Genomic DNA, 25,371 nt, shown 5'->3' on the forward strand with positions numbered 1-25,371 from the left:
CTGCCACTTCAGGGGAGGGGCGGCCACTCGTTCCCTGTTGATGGGAATGTTATGGCTGCCCTGAAGTTTAATGACTCTGGCTCACTTCAGGCACCTGTGACACAGATATGGGTCATGATATGGGTCTGATGTGGGCCGTGCACAGCAGGATACCCGGGCTCTCGGCTTCGCTTCTATTGCTGGGATTCCCTGTCCAAAGAGCAGTGACTGGGACGCACATCGCCTTGCAGGCCCCATATACAGGGCCCCAGCAATTTGTGAACAAGAAGGGATTCCATTCCCTGAACATCTAAATTGTTTGTGACCATCTAATGAGGATCATGCAGGTCAATGCACGAGATCCAGGGAGTGTTCATGACAGCTTTGTGCTCAGGCAGTCAGATATCCCTGGGCTCTTTGAAGACCAGCCCAGGCTCTTGGGATGTCTACTGGGTGACAAGGGATATCCACTAAGGTCATGGCTGATGATGCCTGTGCAGAGGCCCCAGACCGAGGCAGAGACCCACTACAACGAGGCCCATGCAGCCACCCGGTCCATCGTTGAGCGGTACATTGGCTTGCTGAAACTGCGGTTTCACTGCTTGGACCGTTCTGAGGGGCCCTCCAGTGTGACCCTGTGCATGCTTCATGCATCGTTATCATTTGCTGCTCTTTTCACAATTGGAAAGGAGGAGGAGGACGAGCTGCGAAGGGGCCAGGTGTGCACCCCACCACATGAATAGCTGGAGGAAACAAGGCAGGCGGCAACGGCAGATCTCGGCAGCCTTGATTGCAGCTAGTGCTGTGCAGTGAAGGGGTGCAACCAACACATGAAGCATATTGTTAACATATTCCCCATTTACTGCCTTTACCACCCATCATGGATATTTGAATGATAATTTCTTGGTCCAGCAAGATTTTCTGGTTAGCTTGTTCATTTGAGAGTTTACTTTCCATACTCTTTTCCATATCAGAAAGAGACAAAGACAGATAAATTAATTGTTGTAGCATGAGCGATTTAGCATACCAATCCACCTAACCTGTACATCTTTGGACTGTGGTGGGGGTGGGGGGGCGGAAACCGGAGCACCTGAAGGAAACCCATGCAGACACGGGGATAATGTGCAAACTCCAAATAGTCACTCAGTGCTGGAATTGAACTCATTCCCTGGCAGTTTGAGGCTGCCGTACTATCCACTGTGCCACCCACCATCACAGGGCTGGGTCTGGAGTCATGCATTATTTGCGGAAGCAGTGGCCATTTAATTCACCAGCTGCCTCCACTGAAGAGAGAATTTGGTAGGCAGGAATGTGAGACCCAAAGTGTGCAGATTAGACCAGGTAAGAAGAGATCTGACACTGCTGGAATCATTTGGATAGCCAGACCTTATTGTAGATCACATTTGCAGGAGTTAAGGCACACTATGGCGGAGGTAATGCATCATTTGGGGAGTTAAGGTATCCTTTGGGATTGCTAAAAGTAAACATGATTATGTATAGAGTGTACATATATATGCATTGGAATTCTCAACTTGTTAGAGAACAGTCAAGGAACTGTCAATGATTTCGAAAGATGCTAGTTGCGTTGGCATGGAAGAATAGGGGCAAAGGATAATGGGTGAAGATAGTGTTGACATGCTGATTACCATTACTTATGCTATTACTGATGCCAGCACAGATAAAATTTTGCACTTATCTATTAAAATGATGGATCAGGAAAATGCTTCAGAGTATATCAAAAGGACACTATATGGTAGATTTCCCGATGGCATTAAAATGTTACAGCTGCTTAGGAAAGAATTTTTTTGAAATGCTTATGATCTCTACAGTTTCTAGAATGTCCAGGTATGGTTGCAGAACCATCATGTACTGTCGTTGCACGGTGAACCATGCTCCAATGCCGATCAAGCAAGGCAACACTTGAGACTGTCAACAAAATGCAAAATTTTAACTTCAAGAACTGAGGTGGTTTGTCATCACATTGCCCTCCTTGAGAGATCTACTGTCAATTTTCCCATACCCCATTTTATGTAGAATGTGCGAAAAATTGCTCCGAACATACTGAATATAATTAAAATGTATACTGACTTGGTAGAGGCAAAATCTGATCAATATTAATTGTAACGCAGAGCAACCAGCGATGAGCAAGATGATTGCTAGCATTGGCCCAGGTCACAAGGACACATTTTAAAAATAGGGTTTAATTGTAGTAATTGTCATATTTGTAGAGTAGATGACATTGGTTCATAAAGATGATAACATCTTGACATCTGTACATGCAGTTCAGTGTAATAAACTTACTTAAAGAAATATTATTAGAGTGGCCAAATTGCTTAATTCCTGATTATTTTAGTAATACATTATTGTTATGTATGAGATGACTTGCATTTTGTTTAAGACCGGTTCTCAATGCAATAGACATGCTGAAGAAGTAATTGCTTGTTTTTATAGCACCAGGTGGTGCTAGTACTTCATTGTGCTGTAGGAATTGTGTGCTGTGTGCTATTTGCCATGCTGATAGCAGCATATATAAACACTGAACGGTAGACTATGGGCCTATGTCAGTGAAAGAAGGGAGATTTATTCACCATGAAATACACTACCAACTTCAAGTTGTGCATTTATTGGACACCTACCCAGAGACTCACATTCTAATTATTACAATAATTGCACAGCTATAAGCAATCTTTGAGTCAGTGGGAGATGAATCAATTATTTGGTTAGACTGCTGCCGACGGTTAATGTCTACTCACTCAATCCCCTACACCATTATTGCCTTTCAGTCAAGTCCCCTCCTGAAGTAGCTGTGCCACATTGGCTGCCATATTTCCTCTATTTAACGAGGGCCCTTGACAAAATACTTCATTGGCTATCACTTTAGACATCCTGATGTTGTAAGCGATAATTATAGAACAGCAGGCTATTTTCTCTATTTGAAAAGAAAATGTTCCACCCATGCCCCTGCCTTAGATGGATTATCCTGCGAGCACAACTGGCATTTGTTTAGCACCATTGTGTGAAACATTCCAAAATGTTTCAGAGGTGTAAGGTTGGATACAAGAGAGACTGCAAAGCCCATGCCTGCTGTATTAGCTACTGTCCACTAAAGCAACGACAAGAAACTAAAATTTGTCTTGGCATCACTGGGTTAGGGAACAGGATACTGTCACAGAAAACTACTCATGTTGCAACCCAAAAATCCCTGCTAACTTCCCCTGTCAAAGGTCACCTGGGCATCTTGGTTGATAATGGAGACTTAACCCTGTGAAAATAAAGAGAGGAAAAGTAGCTCTTCAATGTTTCAAGTAAATATATTCCCTCACTGACAAATCTCAATCACACATCTGATATTCAATCTCTTTTTCCTTTTCAGGAAATCAAGAAAATGTGTGTTAAAGTCACCAGACCTTTGAAGCAAAGATCGACGTCACCAGAGGTATTTTGTTGCACTGTTGTAAAGCTTTCTGATTTACCAATCCAATGACATTAATGACAAGGGAACAGTCATGTGGCAATGTTACTGGATTAGTAATCCAGAGGCCTAAATTGATGCACCAGAGACAAATCTCAGCATGGCAGCAGGAGGAATTTAAATGTAATGTCTATGTAATGGTGACTCTGAAACTACTTGATTGATTTAAAAATTCCACCTCTTCCATAAATGCTCTGCAATGGAGGAAATCTGCCATCTTCACCAGTCTGGCTTACATGCACCTGCAGATCCACAGTAATGTAATTAACTCTTAACTGCCCTCTAGCCTGCAGTACCTGCAGTGCCTGCGGCATGGTGGCACAGTGATTGGCACTGCTGCTTCACAGCACCAGGATCTGGGTTCAATTTAATGGGATTGAGAGTTATAGATAGCCCTTGTAGGTAGGGATATGATCAGCGCAACTTGTGGGCTGAAGGGCCTCTTTGTGCTGTAGTTTTCTACGCTCTATGTTCTCTGTTCAATTCCTGGCTTGGATCACTGTCTGTGCGGAGTCTGCACATTCTCCCTGTGTGTGTGTGGGTTTCCTCCAGGTGCTCCAGATTCCTCTCACAGTTTGAAAGACACGTTGATTAGGTGCATTGACCTGAATAGTGTGAAGCCTCGGAGATTTTCACAGTAATTTCACTGCAGTGTCGATGTAAGCCTTACTTGTGACTAATGAATAAACTTTAAAATGAACTTTGGTTGTATCAAATTGCAGCAGAAATGTCAATTAAGAATAAAACTGGACACACCACCCATCAACCTGGGAAAGAGATTTGACAAAAACAGACCTTGTCCAGTTGCCATTGCAAGATCTGCCTCAATAACATCTAGACACGTATCAAAATTGGGACAGCCAATCAAACAATCTTACTCACAGTCATTTACAGATTCCAGCCTCCCTCATCATCATCCCAAATATGCCCTGTCCCACTGGCATGTCAGATACACCGGACTTTGGGTGGGATTTTCTGGCCATGCTTGTCCCAAAACAAAAAAATCCTGCCCAAGGTCAATGGATCATTGCATGCCCCCCCCCTTCCTCCATCCCCACCCCCGTTCCACCCCCATTCCCACGTCTTGATGCCTGTGGCAGGTGGTATGGGAAAATTCTCCCCCTTTCTATTTGACTGGATTCCATGAGGCTTCATGGGACTCAATGTTGAGGACTCTCAGAGACACTCACTCCTGACTGTATAACACTGTGCCATCTCTGGTGGGTCTGTGCTGCTGATGGGATAGGACATAGTAAGAAGTCTGACAACACCAGGTTTAAGTCCAACCGATTCAAGCCAGGGTTGGTGATGGGGGATCCTGGGGCATTGTTTGTAAAATATGATACAGTGGTTATGAGTATATCGGACTGTTGCTTGACTAGTCTGTGTTACAGCTGTCTAAATTTTCGCACGTGGTAAGGAGGGCCAACTGAGCAGGTTGTTGTTTCTGCTTCTCAATTTGAGTTCATTCTTACTTGACTGCTGTGATACAACTGAGTGGTTTGCTAGGACATTTCAGAGGGTAGATTAAGAGTCAGTCTTACTGCCACGGGCCTGGGGTCAAATATAGGCCAGACAAGGTTAAAACAAAAGATTTCATCCCCTTAAGGGCATTAGTGAACCGAATGGGTTTCCACAATAAAATGCTAGCTTCTTGGTCATCATTACTGACTAGAATTTTATTCCAGCTTTATGAATTCATTGATTTTAAATTCCCTCAGTTACTGTGATTTGAACACATGAGTCCAGAACATAGCTGGAATTTTATCAGCACACCTACCCTGGGATCTTACAAGCCTCGAGGTGGTAAAATTCCAGCACATTAGTCTGGGCCTCTGGATGGCTAGTCCAGTGACATTGCCATCATGTTACTAACCTCCAATTTCAGCAGAAAGTAATGGTGTAACATGAATAATTTCTGATGGTGTCTGAGAGGAGAATAGCCAATTGCATCTTGTTTTCAATTTGATTACATTTAGAAATCAATTTTTGAGCTGTGTAATGCAAGTGTGAAATATTGATGATAGCAGCGGTGAAATGTGGTGAGAATTTTACCAAGTGTAATGGCTTCAATAGACAGAGTAACGTTTGTTGAACGACAAACCTAGAGCTGCATATATTGAGTGCAAATATTTGTTGCATGGACTTAGCATTCAATTCCTTTTCAATTTCACTTTTCTTTCCTTATTGTGTTTGCCCTTTATATGTAAATTAGATGTCACATAATACAAATGTACACATTTCTCCTTTTTAGCGGAATGTTTTAGACAAACACTTCTTGGGGAAGGGCATTAATTTTTAATTCTGGCGAAGATTATGCAGAAGTGTCTGCTTATTATATATTAGAATCTGTTTATGTAATAAAAATTAATGACCTTTGATGTTTGTGCACAGACAAATTGTTCATCTTGAGGTAATTCACTGTATCCTGTTATAAGCATTCATTTCCTCAAGCATCCTTTGTGATTTATATTTTGTTTATAGACTGTAATCCGGTAATTTTTCTCATGGTAGCAAATCCACTCTTGTTAGAGCTCCTCACTGTGCTACCAAAGAGTTGGTGCCACCTAACTTTGTTAGCTCCACATTAACATCATCGTGCATAGACAGCAGTGTCACTGGGAGGTCTGGCAAGCTGATTATTACATCAAGTGCAACTCACCCTTCCCTAAACCCCACCTTTTTTCCACTTCCTTCTCTAGGAAGCTGGGGTCAACAAAACTGTTCCAGTGTAACGTGTATAGATACCCAATCTGTGGGAAGTCATAATGAAATGATAGTATCCCGATGTTGGAAGAAAACTTCAGAGGAAAGCAGAAATATGTACTGCAGTCAGGGCCCACATTTTGAGTTTAAAATTGCTCCAACTTTACTCCATTAGTTCTTAAGACTCTGTGATCATTCGCTCTTTTTTAATTTTAATTCTGCCCAGGTTCTGCTTTTAACTGGGCCAAAATGTTGCAGAAAGTTGAGGTAATTGTGCACGACAAAGAATGAAACAGCGTGTTCTCTGATTTGGTCTGAGTATTTGCATAGGCAATCAGTATCCATACACAGAGGAATAAAACGTTGCTTTCAGACTAGTCCTTAAGATACTGCCAATTTGAACTGATTTGTGAAATAGTAATTTAATTCATAATAGCGTGGGCCAATGGTGATTCAGAAACTTCTCATTTATTGTGTTGCACACAACATAACATTGTTTTTGATGTAATTTGTTCCCAAAAGAGTAACAGGGATGTGGCTGCCTGGATTCAATAAGCTTGTTGGCTTTGTCTTGTGAGCAAAAGGCTGTATTGAAGTTTACTATTATTACCAGGGGTGAATCATCTCCAGTCCAGTCGAATTTGCTTGGTCTGCATTTTTTTTTCCCCTGGGAAATGCCGTGCACAGAGTTACTTGTTTGGGCATCTGACTGCAGTCGTGCCAATTGCTTGAACAAAGGTTGGTGGTGGGCAGCAGTTGGCTTTTTCCACCAGTCATTCTGAAGGTTCGCACAGAGACTCAGCATGAGACCCCTGCCATGTGACCATTTGCTGGGCAGCTAAAGAACCCTCATTGTTGTGGTTGGTGAATAGATTTGCGTGATAGCAATAAAATGCAGGTTGCCAGTTTGTGGTGGCAGTGGAGTTGGGGGTGGGTGGGGGAGGAGGGTTACAGTGGTGTTACAAACACAGTATTAAATAATTGGATGATCTGCTGTCCTTTTAAAAATGTAATGAACTCAAGTCACTTTCAGTTATAAACTTGACAAAAATGAGAAGGTATAACCATATTTAAGTTGCCTTCACTGTTTGTGCTCCACAAGAAGTGAGGATATTGCCCTAGTTTTGATTTCTCTTTAATGTGACACATTATCAGTTGTTTTTCCTACATTTCTGTCTGTCATTTATTATTTTTCCATGTGCCCAGTTATCATGTATTTGATCTACTGTGTTAATATAATGTGTTGTAAGACTTATTTAGGGACAAGAAGCAGCAGGAGGCCATTCAGCCCATTCAGCCAGCTCCACCATTCAATGTAATCATCCACTTCATCCATTTTCCCCACATTATCCCCATATCCCTTTGTGTCAATTGTGATTTAGAAATCTGTCAATCTCTGCTGTAAACATACTCAGTGGTTGGGAGTTTCTGCCTCCACTGGCGGTGTGCATCCTAGTAAAAAGTCTGACAACACCAGGTTTTAGTCCAACCTATTTATTTGATAATATACTCACAAGCTTTCGAGGGACACCCTCTTCGTCAGGTGAATGGAGAGTTCTGGCCTCAGACAGAGCATATAAAGCACAGACAGTTTAGAGATTACTGATTAGAATGCGAATCTTTACATCTAACCTGCTGTTCAAGACCTGAAGTGGCTGATAATGTGAGTGGAAGGAGCCTGGCAGTGGGGGTGACATGGGGATCTTCCAGTTTCAGGGACATTTGTGATATTTTGCATGGCTTGCAACTTCTGCCACCAGGAAACCCACCGCAGGCTGACGCCATCAGCAGAAATGGGAGATCCCGTTGTCAAGAAGGACCAGAAAATTTCACAGCCCTTGGGGGTAGAGAATTCTTAAGACTAGCAGCCCTCTGAGTAGCTGCTTTAGATGACTATTTTAGGATCAATTAATCCACCGGAAGATGCATACAACACTCTGGACGATTCAGCATTCTATCTGTTGTGTGCTTCACTTAACACATATTAGCCGGCAAAGTAAGCAGCCAGAGAAATGAAGATAGAAATCCTGTGGGTAAATTATTAAAATGTTAGATTTCAGTTGCCTTTTGGGTAGAATCTTGTGAAATAGCTGGTCAGCTGTTTTTCCAGAAGTTTTTAAAATATAAATCTTTGTCATCATGTTGCTATTCTACGAATAAATGACCATCCCAACAAACTAGGCGACAGAGAAGGTCACAAGTTTATTTATTGGTGTCACAAGTCGGCTTACATTAACACTGCAATGAACTGTGAAAATCTCCTAGTCACTGCAGTCCAGCGCCTGTTTGGGTACGTTGAGGGAGAATTCATCATGGCCGATGCAACTAACCAACATATATTTTGAACTCTGGAAGGAAAGCAGAGCACCCGGAGGAAATCCACACAGATTAGGGCAGAACATGCAGACTCCACACAGACTCCACACAAACAGTAACCCAAGCCTAGCACTGTGAGGCAGCAGTACTAACTATGCCATCGTGCTGCCCCATATTGTAACATGATTGAGGAGGGATAAATAATGGACCACAGTTGAAGTCATAAGGGGTGTTGTTTGTGACCCATTATTAAGGTGGTTTCAGTGTCATGCCTGGGTTAGAATTCTAAGTGTGGAGCTTCGTAGTGTTGTGGGAAAGATGGGCATGGAAATTTAGAAGATGTTTTCTTTTGGAGAAGAAACCTTGAAATGTTGGCAGTTTTCATTTCCGAGTAAACTTACTTTCAGACTAGTTGAGAACTGTTTCCACGAACCATCAAAAGTATTCTCAATCCTACAAATTGCAAACATTTAGGACAGGATTTCCTTTTGACACTAGGAAGTGTTGAATAGATTTGTTATTGTCAAAAACAGGAGGCGTTGATGAAAAACATGAGCAGCACGAATTAAGCTAAATTTATCTGGGATAGTTCACCTTTGAATGCTTTCCTATCTTTCTCTCTCTACCTCCTCCTCCTTTGGAACCCAAACTAAACAGGCAATCAGGATTTGGGAGGTAGATGGTGGCGGGAAGCCTGGAATAGGGCAAGTGAGTTTACATGCTTTACTAAGGAAAGAAGGCTGACCTATTGACCCATCCATTGCAAAACAATGGGTAGCTTTTTTTGGTTTTGATTTATGACAGTCTGAAGATACAACTCTTATTAATTCCTCTGCATAACCAAACGATAAAATCAGACTACATCTTGGCTGCACTTTCATTGCAAGGATGGGCACATTGTATTTTTATTTATCCTCAAATAAGAAACCTGAAGAGGTAAAATAACCTACTTGGATTTGTTTTGTTGTGTTCATTATGTGGAGCTGGGTGTTCCTGGCATTTATTGCCCATCCTGAACTGTCCTTGGCATAATAAGATAACTAAGTAACTTGTTCAGCGTCTTAACTAAGAGGGCAGTTCAGAATCAGTCACAATGTCAAAGGCCAGATCAGGCAATGACAACAGACTTCCTTCCCTGAAGAACACCAGTGAAGCATTGTGTTGTTATGACCTTCTGGTGGATTTATGACACACTAATGCCAGCTTTTTAAGATTGAAATCAAATTTTTAAATGATTATTATTGGTCCAGACCTCAGGATCGCTAATTTAGTTGCTTAATCACTGCACTATTATTCCCACTCACATGGTGGCATGGTGTCACACTGATCAGCATTGCTGCCTCACAGCGCCAAAGACCCAGATTCAATTCCAGCCTCAGGTCACTGCCTGTGCGGAGTTTGCATATTCTCTCCGTGTCTGCGTGGGTTTCCTCCGGATACTCCAGCTTCCCCCCACGATGCAAAGGTGTGCTGGTTAGGTTGATTGGCCATGCTAAATTGACGCTAGTGTCAGGGAGATTAGCAGGGTAAATATATGGAGTTATAGGAATAGGGCCTGGGTGGGATTTGGTCGATGCAGCCTTGATGGGACGAATAGGCTCCTTCTGCAATGTAGGGAATCTATGATTCCAGGAAATGTGTACTATCCCAAGGACAGCTCAACATGCTTGACTGTGAGCTACTCTGAAGTGTGATCATTGTTTTTCTTTACACAATGTGACAACAAATTTGCTTGTAGGAAGATCTCACATACAGTAATCATGATGAATGACAACTGAACATGTCTCCTTTTTAAATTTTTATTGGGTTTGGTTGAGGGATGAATGTTGGCCTGCTGAGTGAGAGAGTCCCTTCTGTTTCCCTGAACAGTTTCATTGAATCCTATGCTCATTTGAGCAAGGCAGATGGACCTAAGCTTAAAATCATGTCCAATTTTGCCAGTTTTAGCAGTTGTGCTTGCCTTGGAAATAACTGGGTTGGATGGGAACAGAATGCTGGTTGGGGAGTGATGTTGGAGATGTAATGGTGGGTACCACTTCAGAGCAATCAAAAATGGAATACCAAATTTAGCCCCTGATTTCTTACAATGATTTGGTCTCAAGCTTCTGGAGTAGAACATTAACTCAGAAGGACATGCAAGTTGGAAAGCAGTTCACCTGTGATCTTGTAACAAATTTTTCCATTTACAGCCAGAAATCCCCAACCTCGCCCCTGGCTGGGATTCTTCAGTCCCGCTGCAGTGGCTGGAGTTTTGACTGAGCACACATTCTTCATTCTCACTGGCAGCGGTAGCGTGATGCATAAGACTGGACAATTTCTGACAGCTTCATGCTTAGTCCCAGCTTGCTTCTTCTCATTCCTCATGCATGTTGCAGTGAATTACGTACTTAGATCTGTAGGAGCAAAAGTAGGCCATTCGGCTGATTGAGTTTGCTCCAGCATTCAATAAAATCATGACTGATATGATAATTCTCAACTTCATTCTCCTGTCTTACCCCAAAAATCTTGATTCCCTTTCCATTTAACAATCTATCTCAGCCTTGAACATAATGACCCAGCCTTTTCAGCTCTCTGCAATAAAGAATTCCGCAGATTCACTACCCTCCGAAAGAAGAAATTTCTCCCCGTGTCTGTCTCTCACTGTTAGATAATTCCCTCTGGTCCTGAGTTTCCATATGGAGAAGATGTTTAATCTGATGGGTGATACTGAGCTGAATTCTTTGTCCTGCCCTGGGATGTGGGCATCACTGGCAGGGCCAGCATTTTTGCCCATTCCTCATTCCCTTGAACTAAATGGCTTGCTAGCCATTTAAGAGTGAACTGCACTGCTGTGGGCCTGAGGTGACATGTAGGCCGGACCAGTGGTAAGCATGGCAAATTTCCTTAGTGAACTAGATGGGTTTTATAACAAATGATAGTCATGGTCACCATTACTGATTTTTCATTCGAGATTTATGAATCAAATTAAAATTCCAACAGTTGCCATGATGAGTTTTGAACCCATGTCTCCAGAACAACAGCATCTGAAGTGTTCCATTTCTGGGGTTAATCGACCTTATTTTGAATTAAACAGAATGATCTGTCATTTTAACATGTGACTGGTCTCTGCGCCTCCCAGTCCTCCCCCGCTGTATTTTGATAACTTTTTTTTTCTTTCCAAAACAGCACTGGTTAAAAGAGTGCAGCAGTCACCTCTATTTTCATTCCTTACAACACAGACCAGTCTCTGAAGCTCTGCCAAGAACAACACAGACAGTGGGGAATGTTGTTTTTTTGAGACACCAGTCAGTCACAGAGCATTGTCTCTCACTCTTCGCGAGCTGTGCCAGTGCTGAAAGCGGATTTAATCACTGAAATAAAAACAAATGGAATTGGGTAACAGCTTCTTAAGTCGCCTCGATGCCTCCAGTAATTATCCCCCGTGATAACTGGGTCTGTCCTTATTCCACAGTAAAACTGTATTATTTCAAAAGTGGCTGTGACTGGAAAAGCTTTTCAGTGTAACTTCTGTGTCATTCTATGATCTGTTAAATGAGTTCCTTTTCTCTCCCATTCTCCCCGTATTTCCAGCCTCTTGCTGCAGGGCTACTTTCTGCACTGAGAAGTTGGGGGATGTAGTGTCTTGGAACTCGGGACTGCTTTTCTTTTTCACAAGCTTCTTAATGTGCACCTTGCCACAATCTGATCCTTCAGTCCACAAAGTCTAATATCAGCAGCTGGAATTTTTTTTTGGAGGGGGGGGAAAGAGATATTGGAAGTAAAGGTTTAAGTCCAGGAAAGCATTGCATCACACACAGTGTGGGAGGAGTTGCAGCTGAATTCTGTGACAGAAATGGACTTATTACTGTGCTGCTTAGCTTTGGAACTCAGTGGAGTATGTGACAGGATTTCTAAAACTTCAGTTCAAAGTGCCCAAGTATCTGTGGAATAATTGTCATGAAGAGAAAAAACGAATGTGGCTACCCTGAAAGTATAAAGTGGTACAGTTAGTTATTTTTCTATGTTTCATTTAAATTGATCTGAGAGAACCAGAGCCAAAGCTCTTGTAGTTAGTTTTTCCTTGTCACTGAATATGTTGGTCTTGTAATGCAGTGTCTGAAACATAGTGTGTTGTCCTTTTTTGCTGCCTCGTAAACATAAATGCGATTTGATATTCCACAAGATCTTTTTTCACGCTTGAGCTTCTGTAAAAATCCATTGTGATCCTTGCTAAAGTGTGGGTTTCAGTTTTTAATTAATTCCTACTGTGCCAACATCAATTAGGCTTAATTTGGTTGTGGCCAAAGGGGAAACTAAAGCAAAGGATTTGCAATATGTTTGCTCAGTGAAATGCTGCTGTTTCAGTATCATCCATTTGGTACCAAAATTTTATATTAAGATTGGTGCCCTAGATTTTCCAGGAAGTTGTTGGGAAAATGCTGGGACACGAGTGGGAAGAGGGAAAGAGGGTTTTTTTCCTCATTAGTAAGTTGTACATTGCACTATATTTACAATGTTCATGAATCAATGAGCAAAATTAACACTATTGTGATTATTAATACAACTCTGCAGTTTGTAAAGTAAAATTGGAAGCTGCTTTTTAAACCCCTGTTATACTGTGTGAAGACATTCTGCACCATGGATGTCAGGAAAATATCAGCACAATGGGGAATGGCAAGTTTATCCCGCAAGTACAGTCCAGGGGCAAAGTTCACTGGATAACAAGAGTTTCTCCTGCGATATGCAGATTTATTATAAAAGGCTTAATTGGAGGGTGGTTGAAAATTGTACAAATTACATTGAACCCATCTATTGAAAGGTCAAGGTAAAGTGCTCAGGAAGTCCCATGAGCATTGTGAATATTTTAGTGTCATCTTGAGAGCAATATGTGAAGTAGACAAAATCTCCTCAACTCTACAGGAGTCTTAGATATAATACTGTCTGCATTCTGGATGCAAAATTTCAGGAGCTTCTCCAGAGGGATTTACTCTATTTTTGGTTTGATTTCTCCACAGCACAATTCAGTTGAAGACTGGAGTGAAGAGATAGAAGAAGGGGCTGTTTATAATGTGAGCTTGAAGAAAATCCAAATACAACAAGAGGCCAGCAAGTGTGCAAGATGCCTGTGGGTGAGTATAGCTTAATCTTCCCTTCCACTTTTCCTCCTTTTTGTTTTTTAAACAATGCATGTACATTTAAATGCTTATATTGGGGTTAAACTCTGGCTTTCTTACATGCTGAAAAGGTTGAATGGGAATTGTCCATTCCATCAGGAATACATTCATCTAAAATCCTGTGTATTGAGGTTACTAGCTGATCAAGCACTAAGGAAGGAGAAACGAAAATGAAGCAATATAGCATCAAATGTTAGCAATTAAATTTGATGAAATTAAATCTTTGCCAAGTAAGCTTCATCTAGATGAATCTGGTTGTTCCCAGTACTTGGTCAAGCTTAGCCATTTACTTTCCTAGTTAATCTTCTAAAGGTATATCCAGTGAGTGCTTGTGCTTGGCCAAGTGATTCTATGGGCGTGCATGAAGTATTCCTACACCATTGTGGAAAAACTACTTGAGCATTTACAGGGACTAGAGATGCTCACCCTTCTTACCAAGAAAATACTTTCTTTGTTACCTCATTAGTTTGACCTGAAACTCAGAATTCTGGTGTTCCATGAGGGATTTCCCCTCACAAAAGTAGCTTGTACATTTGATGGCTGATTGCAATTGTGGATGTTCAGCTCAGATCCTTGTTTACAGTACTTCCTTGCAAATAAGTTTGATACCATGTTGTTTTTAATTTCCAAATAGCACAGTCGAGATGTTTATAAAACTAAACGAACGCTGGAACAGAGCTAGGATCTTTGCAACTTGATAGGTAGTGAGTTAATGTGGTGGCATGTGGGATTATAACCTGATATAGAAGGAGCAATCTAATTCTGTTTATCGATTCTTCTCTCACTTTGTTGTGCATTTAATGCTTTTAAACATGGTATCTTCTTTAGAATCCCTAGAGCGCAGAAAGAAGCCATTTAGTCCATGATATTTGCATCAACTCGGACAGAGCATTTTATCCAGGCCCTCTCCCTTGCCCTTTTCTTGCAACCCCACACACTTACCATGGCCAATCCACCTAACCTGCACATCTTTGGACCATGGGAGGAAACTGAAGCATCCAGAGAGCCCATACAAACACAGGAAGAATGCGCAAACTCCATACTGTCACCCAAGGCCTGAATTGAATCTGGGTCCCTGGAGCTGAATCAGCAGTGCTAACAACTGATGTTGGATCTAATGTACAAACCATGGAAATCCAAGTTACTTCTGTGATAAATTTGGGACTTGGGATGTAGGAGATTCAACCCATTTTTTGAATGGAGTCGATCACGAATACAGAGGCTAGAGGATGAATATTCAATTGGAAAGACTTTGTTAAACAGGTCACTTCATATTGTTTGAGAAGGTTATATTGTCCACAGCCCCTACTTCGTGATTTTTTTCAAAGAAAACTCTATTTGCATGGAGCTGCTGTTTGCTTAACCCCTTCCTTAGATGCATAATCTCACTTAATATTGTCCTTTTGTCATTGTCATCATAGTACTAGCAGCACCTGCCGAACCCTGGCCATTTCATCTGCAACTCCAGAACATAAGAGCATAAGAACTAGGAGCAGGAGTAAGCCATTTGGCCCCTTGAATTTGATCAGTCACTCAATAAGACTGTGGCTGATCCTTTTGTGGACTCAGCTTTACTTGCCTGCCTATTCACAACCCTCAATTCCTTTACTGATCTAAAATCTGTCTATCTTAGCCTTACAAACCTTCAATGAGATAGTCTCAACTGCTTCACCGAATTTCACCTAGATAGCAAGGACACCTATGTCAGACACCTATTTATTGACTACACCTCAGCCTTCAACACTCATTCCGTACTCTGTCTCGTCATTGTTTGAGATCTGACCCACTATGGTGGTGTCTTAAGCAAACTTGAAAATCAAATTGGAGGGGGATTTGGCTGCATAGTTATAGGTGTGTAAGGAGTAAACTCATCTCTGAAACTCCATGGCCTAGGCCTCGGCACCTTCCTCTGCGACTGGATTCTGAACTTCCTAACTCTAAGACCACAATCAGTAAGGATAGGCAACAGCACCACCTCCACAATCACCCTCAACACTGGTGCCCCACAAGGCTGTGTTCTCAGCCCCCTGCTATATTCGTTATATGCCTATAACTGTGACTAATTTCCCCTTCAATTCAATTTTCAAGTTTGCTGATGATGCCACTGTAGTGAGTCGGATCTCAAGCAATGACAAGACAAAGTACAGGAGAGAGAGAATCTGAACTGGTGCAGCAACAATAATCTCTACCTCAATGTCAACAAAACAAAGGAGAATGTCACCTACTTCAGGGAGTGTAAAGGAAAACATGCCACTGTCTACATCAACAGGGATGAAGTAGAAAGGTTGACAGCTTCATGTTTTTAGGTATCCAGATCATCAACAACCTGTCCTGGTCTCCCCCCATGCTGACACTGTAGTTAAGAAAGTCCACCAACGCCTCTCCTTTCTCAAGACTAAGGAAATTTGGTATGTCAGCTCCAACACTCTCCAACTTTTACAGATACACTACAGAAAGCATTCTTTCTGGACACTTTGGTATGGCTCCTGCTCTGCTCAAGACAGCAAGGATCTACAAAAGGTTGTGAATGTCACCCAATCCATCACACCAGACCTCCCACCCGTTTACTCTGTCTCCACTTCCTGCTGCCTCAGCAAAGTAGCCAGCATAATTAAGGACCCCATGCACCCTGGACATTCTCTCTTGCACCACCTTCCTTCGGGAAAAAGATACAAAAGTCTGAGGTCACATACCAACCGACTCAAGAACAATTTCTTTCCTGTTGCTGTCAGACTATTGAATGGACTTACCTTGCATTAAGTTAATCTTTCTAGTTATGACTGTATCGCTACATCCTGCACTCTTGCTTCCTTCTCTGAAGTGTTTTGTTTGTATAGTGCATAAGAAACAATACTTTTCACTGTTAATATACATATGACAAGAGTAAATCAGATTCACAACACTTTGGGTGAAGAAGTTCCTCCTTAACTCAGTCCTAAATCTGTTTCCCCTTATTTTGAGACTATGCCCCCTACGTTCTAGTTTCCCCTGCCAGTGGAAACATCTTCTCTGCTTCTATCTTATATTCTCTTAATTTTATGTTTGTAAGATTGCCACCTCATTTTTCATTCCAGTGAGCATGGTCTCAGTCTCATCATAACCCAACCCTCAACTCCAGAATCAACCTCATGAATCTCCTCTGCATCCCCTCAAAGTGCCATTATATCCTTAAGTAAGGAAACCAAAACTGTACACAGTATTCCAGGTGTGACTTCACCAGCACCTTATACAGCTGCAACATAACCTCCCTATTTTTAAACTCCCTCCCTCCAGCAATGAAGGACACAATTCCATTCGTTCTAATTATCTGCTGCACCTGCGAACCAACCTTTTGTGATTCATGCACAAGGACACCAGGCTCCTCTGCACAGCAGCATTCTGCAATTCTTTACCATTTAAGTAATAGCCCATTTTGCTGCTATTCCTACCAAAATGGATGACTTCATATTTAACAACATTTGTACTTCATGCCCTACCCACTCAAACTATCTCTGTCCCTTTGCAGACATTCTGCACACTTTATGTCATCTGTGAACTTGGACATTCACTTGGTCCCCAGCTCCAAATCATCGATATAAATTGTAAACAATTGTGATCCCTATACTGATCCCTGAGGCACACCACTAGTCACTGATCACCAACCAGCAAAACATCCATTTACTCCCACTCTTTGCTTTCTGTTAGTTAACCAATCCCCTATCCATGCTAATTTGGTATCCACAATACCATGCACCTTTATCTTGTGTAGCAGCCTTTGCTGTGGCAACTTGTCAAATGCCTTCTGGAAATCCAGATACATTGTATCACTGGCTCCACAGTGCTTGTAATGTCCTCAAAGAATCAGTAACTTAGTCAAATATGATTTGCCTTTCATGAATCCATGCTGCGTCTTCCTGGTGGGACAATTTCTATCCAGATCTCTTGCTATTTCAAGCACTTTTTTCCCACTGCAGAAGCTAAACTAACTGGCCTATAGCCACCTTTTGTCTACCTCTTATTTTAAAAACAGTGGCATCACCTTTGGGGCAGTGCCAGTAGATTGGAAAAAAGCAGAGTCCAGCAAATTTTGATAAATTGCCACAAATGCATTTGTTATTTTTCCCCGCCATCTCTTGCAGTACCCTGGGATGTATTCCATCAGGGCCAGGAGACTTGTCTCCCTTTAACCCCATTAGCTTGCCCAATGCTGCTTATTTAGTGATAATGACCATTTCTAGGTCCTCACCTGTCATAACTATTTTCATCAATTTTTGCCATGTTATTTGTGTCTTCCACTGTGAAGACTGACACAAAACATCAAAATGTTCAATGCCTTGGCCATTTCCAATTATTGAATTCCTGTTCTCATCTTCTAAAGAGTAAATGTTTACCTTGGCCATTCTTTTCATTTTATAACCTTGTAGAAACTCTTGTCAACCGTTTTTGTATTGTGAGCTAGTTCACCCTCCTCTATGTAGTTTTTTCATTGGCTTTCTGTTGAGCTTTAAAGATTTCCCAATCCTCTAGTTTCCCACTAGTCTTTCCTGCTCTTTATGCATTTTCTTTGCATTTGATATCCATAGCTGATGATCCCTTTTTCTACAGTCTTTCCTTATCACTGATATATACTTTTGCTGAGCACTTTGAAAGTCCTCCATTGTCCTATCATAAAGCTATTGCTCCAAATTGGCCAACTCCTCCCTCATCCCATTGTAGTTTTCTTTAAGACACTTAGATTTTACCTTGCACTCCAGGGTCCTGCTCCTCTGAAATAGCCATGAACAATACAGCTATTCCTCATTTACAATTCCCAATGTAATCCTGAAAATAGTGCGCCAAATGAAAATCACTTTGGCCTACCCCAGTGTTGAAGTGGAAATTTTTCTGCTTCTTGACTGTGATAGAGAGAGAGGCTCAACAAAATTCATTCCAACCAAATAACTAGTCTTTATTTACAAAAGACTGCATGCAGTAGTAGCAGTAACTTGAGTTTGGAGAGCCATTGTTATGACTTGCTAATTCCTTTTCAAGTCCACACTTACATAAAGAATCAGTTCAGTATTTAGACATAATCATTATCAGTTTGCGTGACCAGAGCTTATTCAGGAATTTGATCAGTAGTAGCGTCACCAGCAATGTCATAAATCATGGTACAACTTGCTGACCTCCTAGAACTCTTTGTCTCATTAGTCATACCTTTATCTTGTCCTTTGATAGAACAGAAGAAAGTTGGTGACTCCTTCATCGCTAACCTTATCTTGTCGTACTCATACAGCCCTAGGTTATGCGGAGATAGCCTTATCAGGTCTTGACCTTCTCCAATCTTATTCATGTCTAGGGTTATGCGGAGTCAGTTTTCCTTATTTTGTACCAAATAGTTGACCAATTTTCCCATCATGCCATTACTTCATTCGTACAACTTCACAACAGCTGTATTCAGCCCCTCAAGCCTGATGGCTGTTTGGTTTCTGAACCATGTTTACTCCCCCGATAACCTTTCTCCTCTTTGCTTAGCAAGAATTTATCCACCTCTGCCATACAAACATTCAAAGAGTGTTTCCACAATGTTTTCATGAAGAGAGTTCCAAAAACTCAAGACCCTGCTGCCATCAGACTTTTGAATGGACCTACCTTGCATTAAATTGATCTTTCTCTCCATCCTAGCTATGACTGCAACATTACATTCTGCTGTCTCTCTTACTACTTCGAGTAGTATGCTTTGTCTGTGTAGTGCACAAGAGATAATACTTTTCACTGTATTCTCATGTTTCAAATCAAAAGCAAACTCTCCAACCCTCTGCTCCATTTTAAATGGATGACCTGAATGGCTTGCTGGACAGGGTAGTCATGAGTGAACCACATTGCTGTGGGCTTGAAGTTTCATGTAGGTCAGACCTGGTGAGGGTAACAGAGTTCCTTCCCTAAAGGACATAATGAACCAGATTGTTTTCTTTATAATTGGTGATTTTCCTCTCCTAGATTTAAGTGAATTCAAATTCCATCAATTGCTTTGGTGGGATTGGAACCCATGTTCATTAGATCATTAGTCTAGGCCTCTGAATTAGTAATCCAATGACATTGACACTTCCACCATTCCCTCCTCTCTCTGCACCGTCCCCCCCAACCCCCAAAAGAAAACATGTAGTAAGGGTGGGTTATTTTCCTGACCTGGAATACCTACATTCAAAAGCATATTGGCTGCCTTGAACCTAACTGGCTCAAAAATCCTCAACTCTTGACTCTCCAGACAATTCAGTTACCTCCTTGCTGCTTTCCACATTCAGCTCACTGCCAGTCCTGATTCCCCTGCTCAATGCTTCCCTTTGCTGCTGTAAGCAAGGGCTTGGGACATCAATGGTGAGAGCAAGGGAGCAAAATGAGCTGCAAGTGTCAAGGCACATGGGGAAAGTCAGAGTGGGAGGTGGCAAGCAGGGCAGTCACAAAGGGAGTCTCTTGTTTAAAACTGTCAAGGATTCAGCATTAGAAAATTTGCCAAGCTGACAGCAAATGTGTTGGTAGTTTCACGGTCAAATTGTGTGTGTGTGTGTGTGTGTGTGTGTGTGTGTGTGTGTGTGTGTGTGTGTGTGTGTGTGTGTGTGTGTGTGTGTATCAGTCAGAATCAGTAGCTCAGGCAAGTGGGAATGAATCTATGCAGTATGCTAGGCAGCAAGTTGTTCCTTGCCATCTCTATAAACAATGTAAGATTTTGCGTCCAGATCTAAACATCAATATTGTGTTGTTGCAAGCAATGGAATAGCAATGGATTTTGTAAATAAATAGTTGCAACAGTCACACTTGTTTCCTGTGATATTTTCCAGTCCTTTCTATACAAAGGAGAAGGTTCAGATGATAAGAACATAAGAACATAAGAAATAGGAGCAGGAGTAGGCCATCCAGCCCTTCGAGCCTGCCCCGCCATTCAATAAGATCATGGCTGATCTGTCGTGGCTCAGTTCCACTTTCCCGCCCTCTCCCCATAACCCTTAATCCCCTCTCCTATCAAAAACCCATCAACCCGTGTCTTAAAAATATTTAGCGAGGCAGCCTCCACCACTTCAACGGGCAGAGAATTCCAGAGATTCACCACCCTTTGAGTGAAGAAGTTCCTCCTCAACTCTGTTCTAAACTGCCCCCCTTTTATCTTGAGGCTGTGCCCCCTAGTCCTATTGTCTTTTTTGAGCGGGAAGAGTCTTTCCACCTCTATCCAATATATGATGTGATTTGATATATATGATGTGATATATATGATGTGATATATATGATGTGATCCATCAGCCGTACTGGACTTTGGGAAGATATCCTACCAGCAGTATCCATTGCCTGTCTTGTGAGGCTGCTGTTCTAGGCAGCATTTCTGAATGGGACTTCTGAGATCCTTAGTCCCAGGGCAAAGGATGGCAACTGGCCTGTCAAGTTCCTGAATGAAACCAGATGTAGTTGCCCTTGTTAAAAAGAAGCACACAGGGCTCCCATTAGCTAGGAGCTGGCAGCCGAGACCTCCAGAAGTGTACTAGGGCTATAACCTATTTTTCCTTTCCTTCAACTATATCATGTGCACCATTTGAGCCACATAATCACCATGGTTGTCAGTTTGATTAAAAATCCAGGAAGGCATGTTATTTGTAAATAACCTCTTGTTAGGATCTGTGGTGGATGTCAACTTGGTTTGTAGTTGTTGCCACAAATGAGTCCTGTTTTAATAGCTGGGGAGAGTGCAATATCTTGACTTTGAACCACATTGCAGCTATCCTTTTACGCAATGATTCTTGCAATGAGCAAGATAACAATTGGTCGGTTCAGCCCACAATTGTCCCTCTATGTTTTTTATTTACTATTAATTTGTGGGTTATCTTGCTAATCACTTCATCAAACTATCTTCCTGTGGCAGAGACCTTGCATGAAGAAAAATCGGAGCCTTGCTTTTTTTTATCCACCCTCCCTTTTTTTTCACGTTTCCTGTGTCAGCTCAGCAAACGTTTTGCATTTCAACTTTGCTTCCAGCCAAGGCAAGCTTGCTTTCAAGAGTAATTAGATTTTCTAAAAACAATATTGTTGGGAAATGTGAGGCCTATGATAATGTAGTGGAGGATTCAGACATGATTGAAGCCAGACTGACCCGCTTCCTGTTGTGTGCTGTGGCCCGGGGCTGCAGAACATATAATTCCACAATGCCTGTGGAAACTCGCTGGGCTGCGTTAGAAGCTGTTTTCTGCCAAAGGCTTTGCTGGGGCTTTTTTTTCTGGTGACTGGATTGAAGTAGAAATTGTAAACCAGTGGGTGGGCAGATAATGAATTTAATACTGAAAGTTTTTTTTTATTTAGGATTAAGGTTTGATATTGTTGCCCTGTATCCAAAACTAACTTCAAGTTTCAAATTTGTGCTTTAGTATTAATTTACATTTTTCATTACATTTTTGTTTGAACTTATCATTTATACTTACCACACACGTGAATTTTTTTCAACTGACTGATCCAATAGCTGTGCTAATATTAACAGAAAATGCAGAAAGAACTCAGCATGTCTGGCAGTGTCTTTGAAGAGGGAAATGAGTTTGAGCTCAATATGACTCTTCAGAAACATGTTTCTCCCTCTCCACAGACGCTGCCAGACCCACTGAGTTACAAAGAACAAAGAACAAAGAACAACCCAGCACGGGAAACAGGTCCTTCGGCCCAACGAGCCCGCGCCGCCGCATCACCCTGCACCTATTCTACCCTGCATGTCTATGAATGGAACCCCTAACTTAGCCAGATTCAGGGGAGAATAGTGTCAATTTGGTAAACCAATCAGCCTAAGAGCACATCTTTGGGGTGTGGGAGGAAACCGGAGCGCCCGGAGGAAACCCACGCAACCACAGGGAGAATGCACAAACTCCCACAGACACAGGCCCAAATCCATGTATCTGCACAGCCAGCAGTGCTAGTCACCGAGCTGTTGCGGCGCCCGTCTACCCGTCCACGATCAAGCACACACACCGACATGAAGTACTAGGCCACTCCCGGAACCTCCAAGGGCAGCCCACGCACGACCCACCGTGTGCATGTCCCTCGTTTGACAACGAGGTGGACCTCCACCTGCGGAATAAAAAGATAAAATCGTTAACTTACAAGTCTGCATTTCCGGTGTCTCCCGAGGTTCTGACCTTATTTAATAGCCCCTACTATAACCCTCCATCCTCGTTTCACTCATGTGTCTGTCTAACTGAACCTTAAACGAGTCCAATGTTCCTGCCTCCACCACCCTCCTCGGTAGCGCGTTCCTTAACCCCACAACTCTCTGCGTAAAGAACCTTCCTCTCACATCCAAATTATACCTCTCCCCCCTCACCCTTAAATCATGACCTCTCGTATTTGTACCCAGTCTAGGGAGCAGTCTCTCACTATTGACTCTATCTATTCCCTTCAGTATCTTATATACCTCTATCATGTCCCCCCTCAACCTCCGTCTTTCCAAGGAGAAAAGTCCCAGTTTCTCCAACCTTTCCTCGTACCCCAGCCCCTCCATGCCAGGCAACATCCTGGTAAACCTCCTGTTTTTCCAGTGCTTCCTATTTCAGCTCTCCATCTGCAATATTTTGCTTTTGTTCTAATATTTAGCATGTACAGTCTTTACAATATTACCCTCTTGTGTGTTCTGTCAGTCAGGATTCTGGACTGTGCAGGAAACAGCAAATGCCAGTAATAGACACAAGCAGGCTTGGGAGCATCTGGGGTAAGAATGGTCATATCTTGGGGTTTGGATCCATCATCTTAACAGATGTTGATTGTCCTCTGCAGCATTTTCTGTTCTGAGTTGAAACTCCATTTCAACCAGGTACACAGCTGCATAAACACGTTTAGTGGAGGGAGAAAGGTCTGGGAAGCCCATTGCTGTCAGTGCACTAACCAGATGCTGGGAATTCACATTTGCTAAAGAAGGATGGATTACAAAGAACAGAAAATTACCGCACAGGAACAAGCCCTTCTGCCCCCTCAAGCCTGCACCGACTATGCTGCCCAATTTAACTAAAACCCCTTACGCTTCTGGTGATATTCCAACTTGACATCCATTTGTGGGATAAATACCAGCTGGGAGCTAAGTGGCTCATTGGAATTAAAGTTGTATGATCCTGCATTTCTGAGAGGCGCAAGCGGTGAGACAGTGACTGATTGCAGGGCCACCATGAAGTACAAGACTGATTTCCAACAGAATAGTACACATTACAGAAATGAACATGTGCTGACTACTGGCAAATTGATTTATTAATTGAAGAAATTGGTGCTATTCTGGTTAAGGTTGGTTTTGACCATGAGGAAAGTTAGCAGTACTGCTCTCTGCATGTACAACATCTCCAAAGGGCTTTCAGTACTAGCTCTTCTTGGAGTGCACAGTAAATATAGAATAAATTTCAAATTTAGAATTTTTCTATTTTTGTTAATTGTTGAATTGAAAACCAGCCCGGAAGAGTTGATAGACAATGGAGAGCTGAACTAACCAAGAACATTTAATGTTGAAACTTCCAGGTGGCTGGTTAGTTGGATGACTTGTTATTCCATTCCATCTCATCACTTCAATCACACCCCTCCAAACTAATTTCCTTAAGGTTTATGAAGGAAATGTAATAAGTTAAAAGGATCCTGGAGATGATTGTAAATCATGGAAAGTTTGTTTTTAATTTAAATTTCCCTTCCTGGATGTGGTACAGCAAGCCAGATATCTATTAGTAGTTCATACAGGTGTGAGCTTCAATAGAATTCCAGCCGGCCATTTTACCATGTGGGGGTGCAGCAGCATCGCAGCAGGTCCAATCCTGCACTTGCCCAACAGAGGCTTTTTTCTTCTCCTCCCTACTTATGAGTTTAATTGTGGAACCCCCTCATCCTGCTCCAGCTGGACAGCATTGGAACTTGGAACATTCTTGTTTGGCTCCGTTGGGAAGCTTTCTCTTTTCTCATCTACTGGGAGTTACCCTCTGCACTTTTCATGCTCCAGTACACTAATTCCTCCAATCATCAGTGAACTAGTCATTTGTACATAATGTTTTGGCTTTAACTATTTTGTATGAAATGGTTTCCATAGTACATGAAATGACCAGTCAATGTCAAATAAGATTGAACAAAATCAGCCTCCCTTTCATTGTAACCACCTCCAACCTTGCAATGCATGCACTCTTATTGTTTATCCCTGATTTTGTTTCATTCTGTGATTGGTGACCAGACCTTCAAATGCCTAATCCTTAAACTCTGGAATTCCTTCCTAAAACTCATGTTTTCCTTGCCTCTACTGCTAAAAGACTCCCCTTTAAAAATGTATATTTCTGATCAAGTATTTCTCTTCAAGACTTGGTCTCAATTTCATTTAATAATGTTTCTGTGAGGCATCTTGGAACGTCTCTACAATGTAAAATGTTATGGAAATAAATGTTCTTGTTGCTGTACTTTTGCGTGGCATTGACCTTTTTATCTTTGCATCCCATAGGTGGAAGGAGACGAGGTGTCTCCAGGTTGCACCGTCAGTCGGTTTGAAATGCGCAGAATCCGTATAATTAAGTCTGGGACCTTAAGGAAGCTTGTAGGAAATGTATTTGCAGCTTTTGATAACAATGATTTCAGCTATATCAACATCTTCCTCTCAACATACAGAACTTTTACTACTACTGATCGTGTGTTGGAACTCTTGCTGGACGGGTGAGAACAAATAAGTGACATCTCTTGTTTAATGACTAGATTTCACAGGCAATACACAACCATTCTCGTATTCAATCTGATAAAAGATTAAAATCTCAA

The 25,371-nt window shown here is 41.9% G+C and overlaps 1 protein-coding gene across 1 annotated transcript in view; it reads left to right on the forward strand.

The window, feature by feature from the left end:
• The first annotated feature begins 320 nt into the window (after positions 1 to 320).
• Positions 321 to 25,371, forward strand: part of LOC145348584 (uncharacterized) — a 151,422-nt gene continuing 126,371 nt past the window's right edge. Inside the window, exons 1-6 of the mRNA XM_080196772.1 lie at positions 321 to 698; positions 3,353 to 3,415; positions 5,936 to 5,946; positions 12,865 to 12,937; positions 13,468 to 13,581; positions 25,064 to 25,272. Of these exons, the coding sequence (XP_080052898.1) occupies positions 321 to 698; positions 3,353 to 3,415; positions 5,936 to 5,946; positions 12,865 to 12,937; positions 13,468 to 13,581; positions 25,064 to 25,272 (848 nt within the window). The remainder of the gene's footprint in view (positions 699 to 3,352; positions 3,416 to 5,935; positions 5,947 to 12,864; positions 12,938 to 13,467; positions 13,582 to 25,063; positions 25,273 to 25,371) is intronic.

This window comes from Carcharhinus amblyrhynchos, chromosome 9 (assembly GCF_965287045.1).
Source record: "Carcharhinus amblyrhynchos chromosome 9, sCarAmb.v2.hapA, whole genome shotgun sequence".
NCBI classification, from domain to species: domain Eukaryota; kingdom Metazoa; phylum Chordata; class Chondrichthyes; order Carcharhiniformes; family Carcharhinidae; genus Carcharhinus; species Carcharhinus amblyrhynchos.